The following is a 21,958-nucleotide window of genomic DNA, read 5'->3' as shown; positions in this document are numbered from 1 at the left end:
AGACTGAGGGGGGAGACAGAGGGGAGAGAGAAAGAGACTGAGGGGAGAGAGAGACAGACAGACAGAGGGGAGAGAGAGACGGATGGGGGAGAGAGACAGAGAGGAGAGCGACGGAGAGGGGAGAGAGAGACGGATAGAGAGAGAGACTGACAAAGAGGAGAGAGAGACAGACAGACAGAGTTGATAGGGAGACCGATGGAGAGGAGATAGAGAGACAGGGGAGAGAGATAGATAGAGAGGGGAGAGAGAAGACAGACGGAGAGGAGAGAGGTTTGGGTTTCTTGTTCTGGTTCTACAAATAAACGGAAATGCCGCTTTTTGGAACACAAGGCACATAACTTTTACTATAATTTCGGTAATCTGGGACACTAGAAAGCATATTGTAAAATGGATAGAAGGGCTAACTGTTGTAATATTTTTATCAGTACAGTTCATATATTAAACGTCTCACCAGGTTCGAATGGTAGCTATTTTCTAACAAGAAGTGACAATCCTTTCCACATGACTGTGGTTGTCAGGATATTCATTACAGCAGAGGTTCTCAACCCACAGATTGATCTAATTCAGCGGTTCTCAAACTACAGGTCAAGACTCGCGACCCAAAGTGGGGTCGTGGGTAGGTGGTGGCGCATTGGCAAGTAAAAGAAAATGTTTTATTGATAACAGTGCTGTAATTAACATTTCTAATAAATATGCATGATCAAGTTCAACAACTTGTGCTTTTATTTTGATATTCCCTAATTCCACATTGAAAGTACACGATATGTTAAGTGTGGGGTCACCAAAGAAAATCCTAAATCAAATGGGGTCGTGGTATAAAAAGGTTTGAGAACCCCTGATCTAATTTAAAGGTGCTATAGATAACATTCAGCCACTAGGTGGCACATTAGAGCACCAGCATGTCATTTATTCAATCGGGTGCATTCCATGTTGGGAAATAGGAAGTAGGGAGGGGATACATGCCTGCAACATGTAAACAACAAAATGTCATTTTGTTAGGGGAAAGCAATACTTCTGCACCTTCCTAAAAGCTCTGTGGGTATATTATTTTTATATTACTCTAACGGAACATAGACCAATCTCAGTCACTCTTATTGTCTGGGACCAAATTCGGTTAATGCCCCATTTTGTGCGACATCCAGGCTTTTTTTTTTACCATCAGCGTTTGGGAATTTCATGTCGACAGGTAGATGAAGTGAAATTATACTTATTTTAGAATATATATATCAAATTTCATGAGTATTCATCTATATTTACTAGTCATCTAAAGACTATTAGATATGAACCTATGTACCAGTAAAAAATGGGAATCTCTAGAATGTGTTTTGGGCGACGGTGTTTACGGAAGTGCGGGTAGCCTCTCAAGTTGACGATACACAACACTTTCTGTTGTCAGTAGATGGCAGCATTGGTTTAAAATTAAAAGGTGAAAATGTTATGACTACAACATTAATACAATTCCCAAGACCTTTAGCACAGGTCACAGGTCACTGGTCAGCACCAGATTAGGAAAACGCGATCTGAACAGCGTTAAACTATTAATGGGACCTGAGTACAGTGATCGAGAATGGTCACCCAATTATCTTAACAAGAGTGCATCATTAGCATTATGTTTGTTGTCTAAACGGGAACATAATGGTACAATTTAAGATTTGAATGTTATCCGCATATAAAGGACAAATAAAACATTGTTAATTTGTAAGAATCCTCAATGCAAATGGCGCAGGGTAAGTTATATTCGCTATTGTTATGAAAATGTGATAGAATCCTATAAAAATGTGGACGCATTTGGTCACTGTGACGTTACATGAACATTTTATCTATAGCACCTTTAAGCTTTGGGTCCCCTTTTGATAATATTTTGTCTCAAGGTCCCCCATCTGAGAGAACTTTTGTTGTTGGATATGATTGAGTCCAAACTTCTTTAGCTAAAATAACAGTGGAGAAAGTGCAACTTTTATATATGTTCTCATTGTGCTATTAACCCTATTATTCTGGGGACCCCTGGAAATCCCTTGATGGAGCACCGCTGTATTACACCATCATGCCGTGACCCTTGTCTGTCTCAGGATATGGTGCTGGCAGAGCTTCTACATAACTGTAAAGAACAGATTGTGTGCTACCATGAGCACGAGACCCTGCTGGACCACAAGGAGGAGGAGGAGCTCAGTGAGGCTGACCGCAAAGCTGCCTGGGCAGAGTACGAGGCAGAGGTAATATGAGAGAGAGAGAGAGAAGACACACACTGTCTGAGAGATAGGCGGATGGACAGACAGACATAGAGACAGACAGAGCTAAAGAAGATACTGTCTGAGAGATAGATGGATGGACAATCAATGAATCTATCAATCCACAAACACACTCCCTCATTGCGATGGATAGACAGACAGACAGACAGCTGGATGATGTGTTTCTCTGTGTGTTCAGGGAGCGTTCCTGCTGAAGAAGCAGACCAGCGCTGTTGCCTCCATTGAACTCAACCCCCTTCCCTTCAACCTCACTGTCCTGATGAAGAAAACCAACCAACAACTGAAGGTAGAAACCCTGGACATCCAGTGTCTATCAATGTCCCTTGTACATTATGATGTAACTACATTTTTACTGTGTATATATGCCTCTTATTTATGTATTTATTCATTTATATTAACAGGATTTGATCCAGGAATGTCGTACAAGAGTCACTGAGGCAATTTACTCACTGCATCTGATTAAGAATCTGACTGAAGTGGACTATATGATCCGCTTGGTGAGTATCCTTAATCCCAACCCTTAGCTCAGGATTCATGGGCTTGTTAGCTCAATATTTTTGTTCAATGTACACTTTTTTGTTTAAAGTGCAGGTGCTATGATTAGGATTTGTTTAACCAATACAATCATTGATAAATAAATGTAAAATTACTGTACTATTTGAGGTCTGACTGCTTGTACTTGAGGCAATAGAACATGAGATGACATATGTTATATTTAATAACATCAGGGCTGTGATCTCAGGCATGACACATTTACATTTAGTCATTTAGCTGACCCACAGGTTAATAGAATCAGGGCTGTGGACTCAGGTTAATGACATCGAGGCTGTGGTCTCAGGTTAATGACATCACGGCTGTGGACTCAGGTTAATGACATCACGGCTGTGGACTCAGGTTAATGGCATCACGACTGTGGTCTCAGGTTAATGACATCAGGGCTGTGGTCTCAGGTTAATGACATCAGGGCTGTGGTCTCAGGTTAATGACATCAGGGCTGTGGTCTCAGGTTAATGGCATCACGGCTGTGGTCTCAGGTTAATGACATCAGGGCTGTGGTCTCAGGTTAATGACATCAAGGCTGTGGTCTCAGGTTAATGACATCAGGGCTGTGGTCTCAGGTTAATAACATCAGGGCTGTGGTCTCAGGTTAATGACATCAGGCCTGTGGTCTCAGGTTAATAACATCAGGGCTGTGGTCTCAGGTTAATGACATCAGGGCTGTGGTCTCAGGTTAATAACATCACGGCTGTGGTCTCAGGTTAATGACATCAGGGCTGTGGTCTCAGGTTAATGACATCAAGGCTGTGGTCTCAGGTTAATGACATCAGGGCTGTGGTCTCAGGTTAATAACATCAGGGCTGTGGTCCAGCGTTTCCGTTAGCCGGTAATTACCGGTTTTTGACCGGCAAAATCTGTTGAAGTCCGACTTATTTAATATCTCCGGTCTTAATGTCCGGTGAAAATAATTCCCTGAGTCTAAGCACAATTTGATTATTTGAATTGTATTAAAATAGGCTAAAATTAAATAGCCTATGCGATGAACGAAACGATCATTACATTTGTTTCCTCGTTGCTTCTAATAATGACAACGACGTTGTCGGCGAGAGCTTAGTGCTGGTGTGCGGACTTTTGTGTGAAGCTGCAGAGCCAGAGAGGCAACGGCACAATGCAGTATTCCAGCAGTACTCCAATTTGGCCATTTTCAGCCAATGTTGGGTGGGGGGCGCTGCTGTGCGGTTCCCAGAAAAGAGCCAATAACAGCTAAATCAGCTTCTCTGCAGCGCCATACTCTTTGCAAATAAGTCGTTGCGAGGTGGAGAGAGTCGTCACGCAAACCACGATAATGTTGCCGTCTCTCTGCTTTCTCAGTTCTTCGCTTGATATAATTAATACAAATGTCCAATATAACGGAATTCGTTAGCTCATAAAAATGTGATTATAACAGACTGCTGTTTAGTGTCGGACCGACTGCCCACATACGCGGTCTATTTTAGTTCAAGTCAGCAGCAGCACGGAGTATCGAGGGACTTATTTTATTTGGAATATATTAATTAATGACTATACGCAAAAGTAGCCTAGTTTTAAGTAATAATATTATAAATCTACATGCCTTGAGGATGACATTCTTTATATTGCCTGCCTATCAATTGTTTTAAAGCTCAATAAACTATGACCGGAATTAATCTCATTTGTCCGGTAGATTGAAATCTTGCAGGTCACGGAGACCGGCAACAATTTTTTCTAACGGAAACCCTGCTGTGGTCTCAGGTTAATGACATCAGGGCTGTGGTCTCAGGTTAATGACATCAGGGCTGTGGTCTCAGGTTAATGACATCAGGGCTGTGGTCTCAGGTTAATGACATCAGGCCTGTGGTCTCAGGTTAATGACATCACGGCTGTGGTCTCAGGTTAATAACATCAGGGTTGTGGTCTCAGGTTAATAACATCAGGGCCCTGTTCCTCGTATCTGGCTAACTTTTAGCATAGCTTGACTTAAGCCAGACATTTCCGTTCCCCGACGTCGGATTTTTTTTTTCGCTATGGCAACAGATCCAAAAGTTTGAACCTGGTTGAGGGCAGAGTTTAGTTCAGTTAGCTGGATAAACTGCATGGCCACACCCTCGCAAAGAAATCCCAGCTCGATTCCTGAAATCATTCTCAGTCTAGATCCCATTATACCATTCTTGTATTTTATTTTTTTATTATTTTTTAAACAAACACATAAACAAACATGACAACACACGATAAGATATACAAGCATTAATTGTCAGAGCACATCCAATGAAATCACATTTTAGTTAATTGTCTTATATAAGATATACCCCTAATACCTGTTATCTAAAAACCTACACACATATGCTCCAGCTCGAACCCCCCCCCCCCTCCCATTATACCATTCTGAATTATGTTTTTGTGCTTCGTTTTTCTAGAGGGGGCTTTTGAAATGTAAAATAATAGACCTAAAATGCTGATACTAAATTTACTTTGTCCTATATAATGCACGTCATAGTTATACGGATACGGTGCTCGCGATCGCGACAGTTATTTTAATAACGGACTAAACGGATCATTGCAAATGTGAATCCCGCTGGGATATTTTTAATGAATGAAACCTATCAGGCATTTGGCTCTGATTAGTTTAATATTCTTCGCTGTGTATTTGCTTAACGGAGCGCCCGGATTGTGTTTCATTCAAGCATACATGAAGCGTCTATGCGTGGATTGTGGATATGAATTATGAGGAATCTGAATCTGTGGATTGTTTAATTGTATCACTGTCACTGTGACAGTGTCACGTTATTGTGATATTGTAACTGGGTTTAAAATATGAGGAGATGCGCTGTTTGATGGATTTGATGGCGTGACTTGATCAATTGAATGAGCCTTTGACGTTTTTGATGAATGAATTTGAGAAAATGCATTTATCTTTTCAAGCACTGTTATCTGATGAGGTGTCACTGGTATAAACCAAATGGTAATCAATTCAATGCATTTATGGATGATGTCAGAAACAGATTAGAACCTGATTAATAGTGTAACTGCAAGCCTCCCTCCAAGCCTCTCTTTGGGAACCATGTATTTATATAGTACATAATACCTAAGCACATACAGTACAGATATCCTCATAATATAATTCTTGATCAGAACCAACCGTTGCATAACCCCCTGTTTACAGTGGGGAGACAACGCAAATATGGCAGAGGCGGACGTGAAGAACTTGGCCAACCAGATGAAAGCCGCGAACGACAAGGAGCGTGCATGCAGGATGGCCGTCTACGAAGATGTCCTCGCCAAGCAGAACTCTGTGAGTCCCAGACCTCATTTTCATTGTGTATAACTTTGAAATAAAATGTGTATTTTTCTGAGCCAAACCAAGCGGTGTAGTGTATATATATAATATTATGTAATCTGCGATTAGAGCTATGTAGTATGATTATATAATTTAACAAATAAACAATCGAAAATATGCATTATCGAATATTTTATTATATTATAAGAAATGGACCATTTTGAATGAAATGGCAACAATTGTATTACAAGATGAAGACATAGGAAATATATCATATTACATTGTAATTTCTACTGGAAAAAACAAAATATCCTAAAATAGTGTCAAAACTAAGAAGAATATTGTGATGTAATATTTTGGCCACGTCACCCAGCCCTAGTTTTAACCTTAACATGTATGTGTGCTGGAGCCACTCTCGTGTCTAGAGACGACAGTGGGTTGTCTCTCACGTCTCCTTCTCTGTGTCTCTCACATCTCCTTCTCTGTGTCTCTCACGTCTCCTTCTCTGTGTCTCTCACGTCTCCTTCTCTGTGTCTCTCACATCTCCTCTGTGTCTCTCACGTCTCCTTCTCTGTGTCTCTCACATCTCCTTCTCTGTGTCTCTCACGTCTCCTTCTCTGTGTCTCTCACGTATCCTTCTCTGTGTCTCATGTCTCCTTCTCTGTGTCTCTCACGTCTCCTTCTCTGTGTCTCTCACGTCTCCTTCTCTGTGTCTCATGTCTCCTTCTCTGTGTCTCTCACGTCTCCTTCTCTGTGTCTCACGTCTCCTTCTGTGTCTCTCACGTCTCCTTCTCTGTGTCTCATGTCTCCTTCTCTGTGTCTCTCACGTCTCCTTCTCTGTCTCACGTCTCCTTCTGTGTCTCTCACGTCTCCTTCTCTGTCTCATGTCTCCTTCTCTGTGTCTCTCACGTCTCCTTCTCTGTCTCTCACGTCTCCTTCTCTGTGTCTCATGTCTCCTTCTCTGTCTCTCACGTCTCCTTCTCTGTCTCACGTCTCCTCTGTCGCTCACGTCTCCTTCTGTGTTTCTCACGTCTCCTTCTCTGTGTCTCACGTCTCCTTCTCTGTGTCTCTCATGTCTCCTTCTGTGTCTCTCACGTCTCCTTCTGTGTCTCTCACGTCTCCTTCTCTGTGTCTCTCACGTCTCCCTCTCTGTCTCTCACGTCTCCTTCTCTGTCTCACGTCTCCTCTGTCTCTCACGTCTCCTTCTGTGTCTCTCACATCTCCTTCTCTGTGTCTCTCACGTCTCCTTCTCTGTGTCTCACGTCTCCTTCTGTGTCTCTCACGTCTCCTTCTCTGTGTCTCTCACGTCTCCTTCTCTGTGTCTCTCACGTCTCCTTCTCTGTGTCTCTCACGTCTCCTTCTCTGTGTCTCACGTCTCCTTCTCTGTGTCTCTCATGTCTCCTCTGTCTCTCATGTCTCCTTCTCTGTGTCTCTCACGTCTCCTTCTCTGTGTCTCACGTCTCCTCTGTGTCTCTCACTGCTCCTTCTCTGTGTCTCACGTCTCCTTCTCTGTGTCTCTCACATCTCCTTCTGTGTCTCACGTCTCCTTCTCTGTGTCTCTCACGTCTCCTTCTCTGTGTCTCACGTCTCCTCTGTGTCTCTCACTGCTCCTTCTCTGTGTCTCACGTCTCCTTCTCTGTGTCTCTCACATCTCCTTCTGTGTCTCACGTCTCCTTCTCTGTGTCTCTCACGTCTCCTGTGTCTCACGTCTCCTTCTCTGTGTCTCTCACGTCTCCTTCTCTGTGTCTCTCACATCTCCTGTGTCTCACGTCTCCTTCTCTGTGTCTCTCACGTCTCCTGTGTCTCACGTCTCCTTCTCTGTGTCTCACGTCTCCTTCTCTGTGTCTCTCACGTCTCCTGTGTCTCACGTCTCCTTCTCTGTGTCTCTCACGTCTCCTTCTGTGTGTCTCTCACATCTCCTTCTGTGTCTCACGTCTCCTGTGTCTCACGTCTCCTTCTGTGTCTCTCACGTCTCCTTCTGTGTCTCTCACGTCTCCTTCTGTGTCTCACGTCTCCTTCTGTGTCTCTCACGTCTCCTGTGTCTCTCACTTCTCCTTCTCACGTCTCCTTTTCACGTCTCCTTCTCACAGCCCCTTCTGTGTCTCTCACGTCTCCTTTTCACGTCTGCTTCTCACATCTCCTTCTGTGTCTCTCACGTATCCTTCTGTGTCTCTCACGTCTCCTTCTGTGTCTCTCACGTCTCCTTCTGTGTCTCTCACGTCTCCTTCTCACGTCTCCTTCTCACATCTCCTTCTCACGGCTCCTTCCTCCACCATCATACCTACACACTGTGGGCGTCGCCTGACGTGCAGTTACACTTTTGTCCTCCGCCGCTGGCAGCGATACCCTTAGCCAAGCATCGCCGCCACTTGAGCATAACTGCTCTCTTGCATGGTTGTCTCCCCTCTGTGTTGTGTGTGAATGTGAAGCATAAGTTGTAAAGCACTTTGGGCTGCGGTCCATGTGTGAAGGGTGCTATATAGAGAGAGTTGTTATTTTTTATTATTATATTATAAAAAATGTATGCATTGACATGGCCGCCTAGTTATAGTTGAAAGTGGGGGTGCAAGTATTTTATTTATTCTTTATTTTTTTAATTTTTATTTTTTTTTCTTTTTTTGCAAGGGGTGGTTTGGAGGGGGTCCGGCACGAACCCCTCCACGGCAGATTTTTTTACATTTAATGAACACCTGTATGTGCAATTTCCTGCAATATAGAGCCTTCAATCTTGACCAAAATAAAGCTGCTCTTTTCACTATAAAACTCAGTTTATATTGCAGTATGATAGCTATAATAATAATAACTTCACTGCGAGGGCTCTTTTAGCTAACGCTAGCTAGGCACGTATGATAGCCAATTACTATTATAATAATAATAATAATAATAATAATAACTTTCCCATCCTCCCAAAGCCCCTCCAGCCCCGTTCACATCCGCCGCACCAACAACAAGTAACAACAACAACTAATTGACGCCATCAATAGCCCCAGTGAGCGCGGCGGCTGAATGAATGAAAACTTTATTTAACAGATTGCAGAATGGGTAAAATACAGTACGGCTCAATACACACAATTGTTAAGGGGATGCAGACCTGAGAAAGACGTTTGTCTTGTTTACATCAGGGTCTGTGCTGCACCGAGTGAATCCACAGTCACTTGCTCCTCAATGGGAAACCAACCTAGATTTACCATGAAGGACTGGTTCTGGCCGAACCGTTCGTTATACAAGTATCACAGAGACATTACAAAGGTGCTCACAGTTGCACGAGGGGTTCGCACAGAGATACGGGATGGTTTGAAAGCTCGGCGTTGCTAATAAATATTTTTTATATTTTTTTTATAAACTGCTCAAAGCGGCATTATTTCCGTCGTTGGGTGATCACAGCGCCTGCGCAGTGCGCACCATCCCGTATCTCTGGATTCACTCGGTTCAGCGCCGAGGCTCACCATACGAGAAATATTCAGTTTCAATCTGTTTGCGCATTTAGTATACAGTCACAGTGTTCGACTTACGTGATGATTTGCTCCATTTTAATGTAAACGCAGAAGAATAATCCTCACGAGTCACAATGTTATCCAATATCCAGCCTGAATTTCGAAAAAGGTTCGAAAAAGCCGCCTCCCCCAACATGTCGTATACGTCATGCCGACAAACGCCCGTGGGCACTGGATCAAACCATTAAAGTGGGGGGTCACACAATCTTTGGAAACTTAAAAACTTGCTATTAAGTGTCATTGCGTATTATTAATTTGATTGAAATTACGTAGTTATGGTTCGATAAGATTTATAAATTGGGGGGGGATATTTATATCATATGATATGATCAAAAAGTGAGGGAGCAAAAAGACAAGCTTGCTCCCCCAAGTTCAATAGTCCTAGAGCACCCGCATCTTCTGCTCCATTAAGTGGGCGCCTATGTGCATTGAAATGTCCAAGTCTCGACGACATTGAAAAGGAGGGCAGTGTTTCCCCTACCATTGCCTTGAAGGGGCGGCCCGCCCGGCGCCCGCGTCTATATTAAAGCCAGCCCAAGAGTGCTTCCGCATTTGCCTGATTGGCCCCGGTAACGCAATGCAATACGCATTTTCTTTTTTGCCACTCACTCGCGGAAATGGAATACATATTATCCAAACGAGGACCAGATTCACTCATAACGCCATAACGTTATTTCGCGAGCCTAGCTGTCAGAAACTGTACATTGTAACGTTAACACAGCCCAGCTGTCAACTGTACATTGTAACGTTATGTTATTTCGGGCGTTTTATTCATAACGTTATTTCGCGCGACTGTACATTGTAACGTTAACACAGCCCAGCTGTCAACTGTACTTTGTAACGTTATGTTATTTCGGGCGTTTTATTCATAACAAACATTGACGCGATTCCGCCAACACATATGTAATATTAATAGGTTTTGCTATGCATAGAATAACAGAACAGATTGACAGGTGGTGACAAAGCACTGGGCATTTATTTAAAAAGCTGTCAACTGTACTTTGTAACGTTATGTTATTTCGGGCATTCATAACGTTATTTCGCACGACTGTACATTGTAACGTTAACACAGCCCAGCTGTCAACTGTACTTTGTAACGTTATGTTATTTCTGGGCTGTGTTAACGTTACAATGTACAGTCGCGCGAAATAACGTTATGAATGCCCGAAATAACATAACGTTACAAAGTACAGTTGACAGCTTTTTAAATAAATGCCCAGTGCTTTGTCACCACCTGTCAATCTGTTCTGTTATTCTATGCATAGCAAAACCATTACATATGTGTTGGCGGAATCGCGTCAATGTTTGTTATGAATAAAACGCCCGAAATAACATAACGTTACAAAGTACAGTTGACAGCTGGGCTGTGTTAACGTTACAATGTACAGTCGCGCGAAATAACGTTATGAATACCAGAAATAACATAACGTTACAAAGTACAGTTGACAGCTGGGCTGTGTTAACGTTACAATGTACAGTCGCACGAAATAATGAATACCCGAAATAACATAACGTTACAAAGTACAGTTGACAGCTGGGCTGTGTTAACGTTACAATGTACAGTTTCTGACAGCTGGGCTCGCGAAATAACGTTATGGCGTTATGAGTGAGCGAGTGAGTGGCAAAAAAGAAAATGTGCATTGCATTGCGTTGCGTTACCGGGGCCAATCAGACGAATGCGGAAGCACTCTTGGGCTGGCTTTAATATAGACGCGGCCCGCCCCGCCAATGGGACCCTCTGTCCCTCCTGAAAGCAAAAAATATAAAAGTATTCTTTTTTTTTCTTCTTTTTTTTGCTTGCTTTAAAGGATAACTCCACTTTTTTTTTAAATTAGCTTATTTAACATCTTCCCTGGAGTTAGACAAGAAGATGCATACCTTTTTTGTCTCTGTGCGTGCATTTTAGCTTTGGGAATAGACGCTCCGTTAGCATAGCTTAGCTTCATCACTGGAAGTGGGGGAGGACAGTAGCCTTACAGTGCCTTACAGTGTATTGCAAGGTCTGACATTGACCAAACTTGATATGCATGACCTTGGTGGGCTCTAGGTCAACTCCTGAAAAGGGGGTCAATGTCAGACCTTGCAATCAAAAGTTAGGGGCGCACTGAAATTAGGCAAGGGTTATTAGCCCCCTAACTTTTGATTGCAAAGTCTGACATTGACCCCCTTTTCAGGAGTTGACCTAGAGCCCACCAAGGTCATGCATATCAAGTTTGGTCAATGTCAGACCTTGCAATACACTGTAAGGCACTGTAAGGCTACTGTCCTCCCCCACTTCCAGTGATGAAGCTAAGCTATGCTAACGGAGCGTCTATTCCCAAAGCTAAAATGCACGCACAGAGACAAAAAAGGTATGCATCTTCTTGTCTAACTCCAGGGAAGATGTTAAATAAGCTAATTTAAAAAAAAAGTGGAGTTATCCTTTAATCCCAGTACCGTTATGTATAAATTATACATAAATCTGTTTTCATATAAATCAATCTTCACTACGACTTTAAAACGGTGGCACGGTCTACGGCTATAGCTAAGTGGGATGGGGATCAGACCGTCTGTTTCAAAACTGAGTGGCTGATAGGTACTACGGACAGTCAGCCGATTGGGGTCCTGACTTGATGACGGACTGTGAGATCGCTATCGACTGCGTCGCCAGCCGGTCAGAGAGCATTATGGCAAGTTGTTAGCCAAACGTTACACTATAAAAACTAACTGGATAGTTGGCTTAATGATATTCTAAAAACTATATAACATTAATGCCACAAAACGAATGCCTTGTTAATCATAAGTAGTAACTTTGATGCAGTAGCTTGTGTGTGTGTGTGGGGAAGACTGGGGACGGCGTTGTGCAGGTCGCGAGTGAACTTTTTTTTGTCTTGACGCTACACAAATTGATGGATATTTATCGGCTACTGCCATCGGCACATTCGAGCTTATCGGCCGATAGGCCAATTGCAGTCAACAAGGCACTTATCGGCCGATACCGATACCCGACCGATACATCGGTGCACCCCTACCAGAGACACTTGAAGAACAGTCAACATGTAGGCAGCTAGGTGGCGCAGTGGGCAAGGCGCTCGCCACCAACGCAGGAGATGCTGGGTTCGAGCCCAGCTCTCGGCGTTGCTACCAGCTTCGCTGGTCGTTCATACTAATACAATTGCCAGTATTAGGGGGTGGGAAGCTGGTGGGTGGGGATCGGACGTTGTGGACAGCAGGGCATGTGAGCGGATCGGCGCGGGTGAGAAATCCGCTCTTCGCTCTTTAAAGCTTGGTCCGCTCCGCTAATTGCTCATGTTGATCCCGCCGCCACACCGCTCAGCGCGCCGCCAGCGCTCAACTTCATTTTGGCATCAAGCGCTCCTCGCTCCACCCCGCTCAGCAGAAAAAAAATTACAGCGGGGGAAATAAAAGAAAGTGCTGTTTTCCTGAAATTGGCTAATTAAACACATCGGATTTCCTGAAGGCCTTCGTTCGAGCATGCGTAAATTCTTGATTTCGTTATTTAAAATATCATAGAATAATGCAAACAGACAGACCCAGTTTAAATGTATCAACCGAATATGGTATTTTTTTTTATTTACCACTGCACCATGGGCAGGGCACCACCAAGACATTCAACGCAGTGACGGAAAAAACTAATTATGCACAGCCCTCGGCATATACAGTACCTTGTATTATCCGACGTAGCTAATTGAATTACACTGTAGGCCTATACCTTTTTGCATACTGTTAATAAAGTATTAAATCAACCAATCAATCTGAGGTAGAACATAATCACTGACAGCCAGGGCAGCATAAGACGGATAAAAAATTACACGTATGACATGAGCCTCAGAGGAGGCCGTAATAGGCCTAAGGCCTTGGCTTAGCATGCACTGAAGACAATTAATGCAACAGGCTTGTTATCAAACGAACTCAGGAAATCACATAGCTAATATGCCTATGAAAATAAAAATATAACTTACTCGACATAACTGTCTACAAAGTGTCTCACAGTAAAACACAAACGAAAATGTGCAAGTTCCATATAGCCTTTGAAAAACTTGAATACAATCAACCAATATAAAAGTGCTGTTGGATATGCTACATTTATATAAATGTATAAAATCTAAAACAGAGTGCTACATTCTTATGTATAAAATAAAAAATAATGGCCATTAACTTTAGGCAGGCCTATTGCATTTTGCAATAAAGTAGGATATTATAGGCTATTAGTTTTTGTCACTTTGTGCATTTTAAACAAAATAAAACAATGCTCATGTGCCTATATCTGCCATGCAGTGCCACGGCAGCTACATTATCTTTGAGTTCACTTTCAAGAACACGAGTTTAGCCAATGTCTGAGGCTTCAAACTCATGCGGTGATTTCTTGACATCAAACCGGCAGCGGAAAACACCCTCTCTGCGCTCGCAGAGCCACTGGGAATACTGAACACTTTGCGGGCAACTTTACTCAGGCGTGGAAGGGACTTGGAATTTTGTTTCCAAAATGCAATGACATCTTTGACATCGTCAGGGTTTGATCTTGGGGACGAGAGGTAGGTTTCAACTTCAGTTTTCGCATTGCCTCCTCCCGTGGGCTGATTCTCTGAGAAGTATGATCCAAACATACGAGGCCTCTTGATTTCTTCGGGCGCGTCAGACTCTCCGCCGTCGGGTTGACCTGCTGCCTCTCCAGCACCAGCGACTGCTGCGGTCATCTCCTCTGTTTCTTTGACGAGGAGGTCGCGTATTTCTCCAAGTTTATTACAAACCAACTCATCACGGATTATCCACTCTGTTTTGAAACGAGGATCTAACAGTGACGCGAAGAGGAGGTGTTTATCATCATAGTACATTCTGAAGCGAGTGGACACGTTATTGGACAGTGTTTCCGCGAAAGAAGCTATTCCTAATGGAAGGGCAGCGTTGTTGTTGACAAGCAGGGATTTGAGCTCGCCTACAGCCGGGAGAATCATGCCCAAATTCCCAAGCTCCCGTTGCATGTTGTCTGTGAGGTCAGCCAGCGGTGACAATACTTCAACAAGGTGATTGAGCCGACGCACGTCATTAAGTGTGAGAATAGCGGCAGTGGTTTTAAGTTTGCTCTGCCACAATGCATCTTTTTTGAATAGCTTTAGGACAGACTCCACCATGCGCAGCTGGCTGCTCCATCGCGTCGGGCAAGCAGTGGTGGGTCGTACACCCAGAGAGTCAGTTTCCTCCGTGTTCAGACAACTCTTACGCACACTTTTCACTAGCTTTCCCACTTTAACTAGCAGGTGATTGATATCATCATGCTCGTTAACTGCGTCTTTGATAGCTAACTGAAGCAGATGAATTGGGCATCGCAGGTGTAAACTTGATACGGTGAAGTACTGGTTTACCATAGCCTCTACAGTATTAGTGACCACGTCCACTTGGTTTTGCGAGAGCGCAGGTTCCTCCTCCGCTATTTCCTTCCCTTCCTCCACCACCAGTGCCACTTCATCATCATCATCTTTCTCCTCTTCTCCTTCAGCGTCAGGCAGGATGTTAAATGCCTTGACCATGTTGCTGGCACTGTCTGTCACCACACGAATCACGCGTTGATGAATGTTCCAATTTTTCAGCACACTTTCATACTTTTGATATATGCGATCTGCAGTGTGAGACCCTGTTATGTGCTCACAGCCTAACAGAACCGTGTGGCCCTTGAACGTCCCGTCGATAAAACTTGCCACAATAGCAAGGAAACTGTGGCCTCTTCTACTTGTCCAAATATCAGATGCAAGAACGAACCCTTCACCCATTCCTATGAGATCTCGTAGTTTGACTTCCATCTCTTGTATGGCATGTGGCATAAGTGTGTCCCGGACAGTATTGTAGCAGGGCGGGGTGTAACCTGGTTGGGCCATGCCGGCAAAATGTCTCATACCTTCACGTTCTCCTTTACTTAAGGGGTCGTAATCCATGGATATCATTTAAAAAAACGCTTCATCCAGCTCCCTTTTTCTTTCACGTGTCACGTTAGGTGCCTTTTTTCCAGTGAGGAAATTGTGCAGCGAGTCACGCTGTTTCTCTTTTTGTTGCTGCTTCGTCTGGGCATCTAAAACAAATAATAAATGCATGCTTTATATTAGGTCTACAATACATTAAGCTGTAATAAGGCTACCAATTTCAAAATGGCTAATAATGACAAGTAACAAACCTTTGGATTTCTTCTCATTATGTTCGCGAAATATGTGGTCATGCTTCCTCCCAATGTGTCTTTAGATTCCAAGAAGAATCTCTTCCGACGGTAATATAGTCTGCACATTCTGTCTCCTCACCATCATCGTTAGTTGTTTTCACGATACATTGGAACTTATTATCTGTTACTTTTTTTAAATACTTCGCAAACACGGCCATGCTTTCACGTTGTGGGATTTCTTGTAAGCACATGCAGTTCTGTTTACAGGACGGACACTGAGGACAGGTGCATTGTGGACCGGTGCCATCTGGTCTGGTCTGGTAGACGCCTCCCAGACCAGTGCCGTGCGCACTGAGGAGCGGACCTGAGCGGCTTGGAGCGGAGGAGAACTCTCGCTCCGGTCGTCGCGCCGACCCATTTTAAAACCCACTCCTCGCTCACGTCAAAACGGCCCGCTCCGCGCGCCGCGCCGCTCACATGGTCTGGTGGACAGCGACTCCTACAGGTCGGTTGGTGTGCCTGCGCAGTAGAATCAGGAAGCGACAGGGGCGGCGTGTCCCCACGCAGACCCTCGCCGCTGATAGATCGCGCTGTGCAGGTGAAAAGATGCGACGGCTGCCTCCTCGTGTACCGGAGGGGACACGTGATGCAAGGCTTCGTCCACATTGCAGCCGGCTTGTGGGAGGCATGGCCTAACAACGTTCGAGACAGGAGAGCGTAGAATTGGACCATACGAAATTGGGGAAGGGAGAAAAATAGAAAATGGGGAGAAAAAGTAGATAAAAAAATAAAAGAACGGTCAACAGCTGATGACAAAGTTTGCACAACAGCAGCACCACCGACAGCTGAGCTGAAAAAATTGCCACCACCAGCTGACCAGACACCTTCAACACCAGTACTGAGAAGATCTACACATCAGTCTAAACCACCTGACAGACTTCAGCATTTGTAAAGAACAGCACAGAGCTGTATCCTTTTGCAAAAAAACTAAAAAAAAGGATAAATAATTATAAAGCAGGATATATATGACGTTAATTTGTGGTATGCATGTTAAAAAAAATATTTGGAAATAGCAACAATAGAAAAAAAACTAAAAGGTGACTGTGAGCTCAGGGACCTGGGCTTGAACTATGACCTCTGCCAGTGGGTCTTGGACTTCCTGACGGGCAGACCCCAGGTGGTAAGAGCAGGCAACTGCACCTCCTCATCCATCACGCTCAACATAGGGGCCCCCCAGGGCTGTGTTCTGAGCCCCCTCCTCTACTCCCTGTACACACATGACTGCGTGGCACAGCGGAACAACAACACAATCATCAAAATTGACTGATGACACAGTAGTGGTGGGCCTGATCTCTGCCAACGACGAGAGGGCCTACCTGGAAGAGGTAGAAAATCTGTCACAGTGGTGTCAGGAGAACTGCCTCTCCCTGAACGTCAGCAAAACAAAAGAGATGATTGTGGACTTCAGGAGGTCGGGGGTCAAGGACTACAGCCCCCTCAGCATCGACGGGGCACTGGTTGAGAGAGTGAACAGTTTCAAGTACCTCGGAGCCCACATATCCGAGGACCTGACATGGACCACACACATTGACAGTGTTGTGAAGAAGGCACGACAACGCCTCTACTTCCTCAGGCGCCTAAGGAAGTTCCAAGTCAGTCAGAAGATCCTTAGGAACTTCTACTCATGTACAATAGAGAGCATCCTGACTGGCAACATCACCTCCTGGTTTGGGAATAGCACTGCACAAGACCGTAGCAGACTACAAAGAGTGACACGTTCAGCCGAACGCACAATTGGAGGGGGGCTTCCCACCCTCCAGAACATTTACAACAAGCGGTGCAGGGGGAAGGCTAAGAGAATTATTAAGGACTCGAGCCACCCGAACAACTGCCTCTTTGAACTGCTGCGGTCAGGCAAGCGATACCGGAGTCTTAAGGCGAGCACAGAAAGACTCAGAAGAAGCTTCTATCCCCAGGCCATCAGGCTGCTAAACGAACAATAAACAATATGCAACAACCATCAAATGCACACAGCACACACACCCACACGCACACACTCACTTAAACAAACAACACACTGCAGCACCCACTCTCCACACTTTAGATCACACAAACACACTTTATATTTATTGATAAAGGATTTGCACTACAACTCGTACACCTACTGTAAATTGTACCTAAATTGCACCTCATCCCATTTCTGCCTTGCACTATATAGTATTGTATATTAGTACACTGCATAGTATTGTGTATTGTATATTATATGGTAACTCAGTTACGTCTATTCTGCATCGAACATTGTACATATGTCTATACTGAACACTGTGACCTCATTTTTTACTTCTAATTTACATACTATACTATGTTATTTTATTTCATACTTATCTTATCTTGTCTTGCACAGTCTCTGGAGCGTAACAGTAAGAAGCATTTTGTATAAAAGTATTCTGTACTTCTGTATGACAACTATTAAAGAAACTTGTGTTTTGAGTCAACAGAAATGTTTACATTTATTGTTGTATGGTTAGCATCTAAAGCAGGGGTCTCAAACTCAATTTACCTGGGGGCCGCTGGAGGTAGAGTCTGGGTGAGGCTGGGCCGCATCAAATATTCCACAAAAAAAGGGTTTCAAGTATTCAAAAAAAAAGTACAACTGATCCAATCTTCTCAATCTTTAGCAATAACATTTCAGAACATGAACAGTTCTTCAGAACATGAATGGTTCTTCAGAACATAGGCTTCTCAGTGGTGTCAGTGGACTCATCCACAGCTATGGAAATGCACTGCATTTTCTTTTATTCTATCACAAAGCTGTTTAATCAAATCACCAGCCAGTATTTCAGTTATTCTGGTTGCTGTGCGATCTGAGGGAGATTTGCTTTTGTTTGCCTTCAAACATGGTCTCCATCACTCAGTCATACATTATTTTCAAATTGCCACCCTTCACAAGAGCTACCGTTTCTTGGCATATAGTCACATTGGTTTGGTGCTGGGACTCAGGATGAACGCATATTTTTCAGTCCATTCACCTTTGAATTGCAGTCGACTCTTCTTTTACTGACCATCTTTGAAAATGCCATATTTTTCTGCTGCCTGCCTGCTGGCGAAACTAGGCTACTAGTAGCTACATTTATCTCACGGAGATAAAACTATGAGCGAGTTTACTGTACTGAACTGACTCGGACTGAAAGAGAGAGATGACTTGCATTCCGTGAAGACCCGCCCTACTCCCCTACTCTGCATCTGATTTGCAGACTGTGGGTGAGGGGGGAAAACGCTGACGGGATGCTGAATGTGATTGGACCAGACCCGTACACAGACACAGACAGTGGCAGTGCAGCCGGACATGCAAAGAAAGGAGGATGTTGTGATATTATGTGATGTGATTTATACTAACCACTAGATGGCCCCATTTATTTTTTTTATTTATTTAACCTTTATTTAACCAGGAAGTCCCATTGAGATACAAGATCTCTTTTGCAAGGGAGACCTGGCCAAGATGACAGCAATAACACCCGAAAACATCAGACAGCAATAAAATGTGCGGTACATCACACAAGAACATAATAAAAGTGCATGTACACAATACACAATACATCACACGTAAACATAAAAACACAAAACAGAACAGTCTACATAACAGTAAAAGTGTACGACAGTAAAATACAGGGCAATACAGTAACTCTGCAGTTTTGCAGCTGGGACCCGACTAGAGAAAGCAGCGACACTCTTCCTGTAGGAAGTTATGTAATACAGACCTAAACTCGCAGAGGGAGACCAGGGTATCTAAGTGGATATGGTCCTGTAGCCCATTCCATGCCGAAGGTGCGAAGCTTGAAAAAGCCGTTCTTCCTAATTCAGTGTTTATTCTCGGTTTTTTTAAAAGTAGCCATCTTGTGGACCTGGTATGGTAGCTGCTAGAGGCAAAGCTAATTAGGTTGGAAAGATATAGGGGAAGCTTCCCTATGATGGCCTTATATATAAAAACAAACATGTGGGATTTCCTCTGTACGTACAGAGAGGTCCATCCTACCATTTGGTAAAGCACACAATGGTGAGTAAGCCCTTTGGCACTAGTGATGAACCCCAGTTTCTTCATTGCTAGAAAGAAACATTACACGCGTATCCGTGACACGCACGCCCCGCGACAACACTAGTAGCCTACCACCCCCCATGAAAAAAAAATCCTAGGGGAAACACTGGAGGGTGACCTCAATTGTCCTTTTCGAGAATAAATAAAGGTTTGAATAAAAGCTGTTATATAAATGCAGTTTATTTACTCTCCCCTCTATAGATCACACATTCCATCCAGGCCATCCTGACCAGCAGGAGAGCTCCAGACCCGCCGAACCCTAAACCAGACAAAATCCAGATCCTGTAGCTGAGCAGCGGAGGGGATCTCCTGTCCCAACTCTTCTGTTCCATTAGAGGGCGTTTTTTAATTTTGTATTGTATATATTTTTATTTGTCAGTTTAGCTTTTGTAGCTTGACGTTATCTTAAAGACTACATTTCTCATGAAGCCGTTGCTTCCCCTCACAGAGAGGATGTTGTTACGATGTCATTTCCCTCATGCTTTACAAGTAAAGGAGCAAGTTGACAAAGAAGATGGATAAAAGGATCGTCCCCAGAGACACAGTTCGAGTACATGTTCATTTTCAGAATTGAGAACATTAAAGCTCATTTGGGTATGAAGTCATAAACAAACACATCAGTCTCCCCTTCATTGTCTATGGAGCAGCTCCAGACTTTATACCTGATGACGTCACAAGTTCGATTCTTACTTCTCTGGTTCCTGGCTCATGTTCAGAGTAGCGTTAGTTAGTTAATCTCGTAAAACAATCATACTGATTAACGACCAAGCAGCGAGGCGTGTCAGCATCAGTGTAGCCGTTCTCTAACGGTGTGCCCCGGAGTCTGAACAACACACCACACCGCGTCTTGGAGCTGCCCAGGGCAGCTATACTGAGCAGTTCCACCAGAGATGTCGCTGATTAAGTGCCTTGTTTGGGGTCATTTTCAAGGGAAAGTGTAGCAGCTCAACACATATATATTTTTCTATTGGAGAATTGAATGTATACATGTATGTTCTTTTTTGTTTGTCTTTTTTTGTTTATTTATTTGTATTTGTTGAGCTCCAAAAGATTTTATGTTTTGGCTAGTAGTAACTAGTGGGTAGTTTTGTTAATATATGAAGATGTTCTGTTATTGTATAAAAAAAAAGAAAAAGGGGCCGATCTAGATTTGAGCTATATGTACATTACTATGATCTTGAAGAATTTGTAGAACTTGTAGATGGAAAATGTGCTTTTTTTATTTTCTTACCCCATCATCATTCCATGTACAGATCTGTTTACGCCAGCATTTACTAACATTACATGTGTGAAGACTAAGCGTTCCCTGTCAGTGTCAGGAGTTCAGTCATTCAATTAGAGATTATAAAAGCACTCCAGTAACATAGTTTTATTTTCAGTGGTGGGGCCATAGGGATACAATTTAGTGTTATATTGCTATAGTAGCGGCCACCTGTTTTTGGTACGTTTTGAAAGATCATTGGGCCTTAAATTGTAAAAGAAAAAAAGTTGTTAATTTCTATTGAGTTCATAATAAAGATTTGAAAAGACCTTTCCTTTGGTTGATTGTGAAATCAAACAATTGCAAGTCATATGTATAATTGTAAGCATTCAACATGTAGACATGTTGCTCCTAGTGTTGAATCATAAAGCCAGTGCTTTGACGTCCACAGTGTTCCATTATTATGAGTGTTCTGTCCCGTCTTGACCATGAGAAACCTGAATACTGAGGTGGGAAATTGATGGGTACTTTACTAAAGTACCCTACGTGAATACAATTTTGAATTATTAGTACTTATTCCCTTATTAACCTTACTTTTATTTTTACTGAATTTAAACAGAATTATCCTACTTTTCACTCCACTGCGTTTATATGTTCACCTGTAAGTAACGGTAACTTTTAATAAAATAGGGTTCACATACATGACAGCATTATAATGCAGGCTAGGCTGCTTTTCTAACATCAGTCATCATCACAGGGCCATCCACATCAACCCTTTTAGTGACGGAACACTGTTCCCCCAAAGAAATGATTGATTTATGAACTTGTAAAAAAAAATTGGCGGGTCTAAAATGAATGTAGCTGTAGTGTATCTAGCTGGAGTATTGATCTAAAAAAAAGCATTTGATACTATTAATCATGATATATTAATCAGGAAATTGGAATGATATGGGATCAGGGGGGTAGTGTTCGACTGGGTGAGA

The 21,958-nt window shown here is 43.2% G+C and overlaps 1 protein-coding gene across 2 annotated transcripts in view; it reads left to right on the top strand.

The window, feature by feature from the left end:
- LOC311227408 (transcriptional regulator ATRX-like) overlaps positions 1-21,384 on the top strand; it is a 183,642-nt gene extending 162,258 nt beyond the window's left edge. For both annotated transcript variants that reach the window (XM_084313034.1, XM_084313033.1), the window contains exons 31-35: positions 2,070-2,213; positions 2,428-2,535; positions 2,651-2,746; positions 5,926-6,054; positions 19,976-21,384. In XM_084313034.1, the coding sequence (XP_084169160.1) occupies positions 2,070-2,213; positions 2,428-2,535; positions 2,651-2,746; positions 5,926-6,054; positions 19,976-20,062 (564 nt within the window). In that variant the 3' untranslated portion in view covers positions 20,063-21,384. The remainder of the gene's footprint in view (positions 1-2,069; positions 2,214-2,427; positions 2,536-2,650; positions 2,747-5,925; positions 6,055-19,975) is intronic.
- The last annotated feature ends 574 nt before the right edge of the window (positions 21,385-21,958 follow it).

Source organism: Notolepis coatsorum (assembly GCF_963971535.1).
Source record: "Notolepis coatsorum genome assembly, chromosome: 1".
NCBI lineage: Eukaryota > Metazoa > Chordata > Actinopteri > Aulopiformes > Paralepididae > Notolepis > Notolepis coatsorum.
This window is presented reverse-complemented; position numbering and strand designations above follow the sequence as displayed.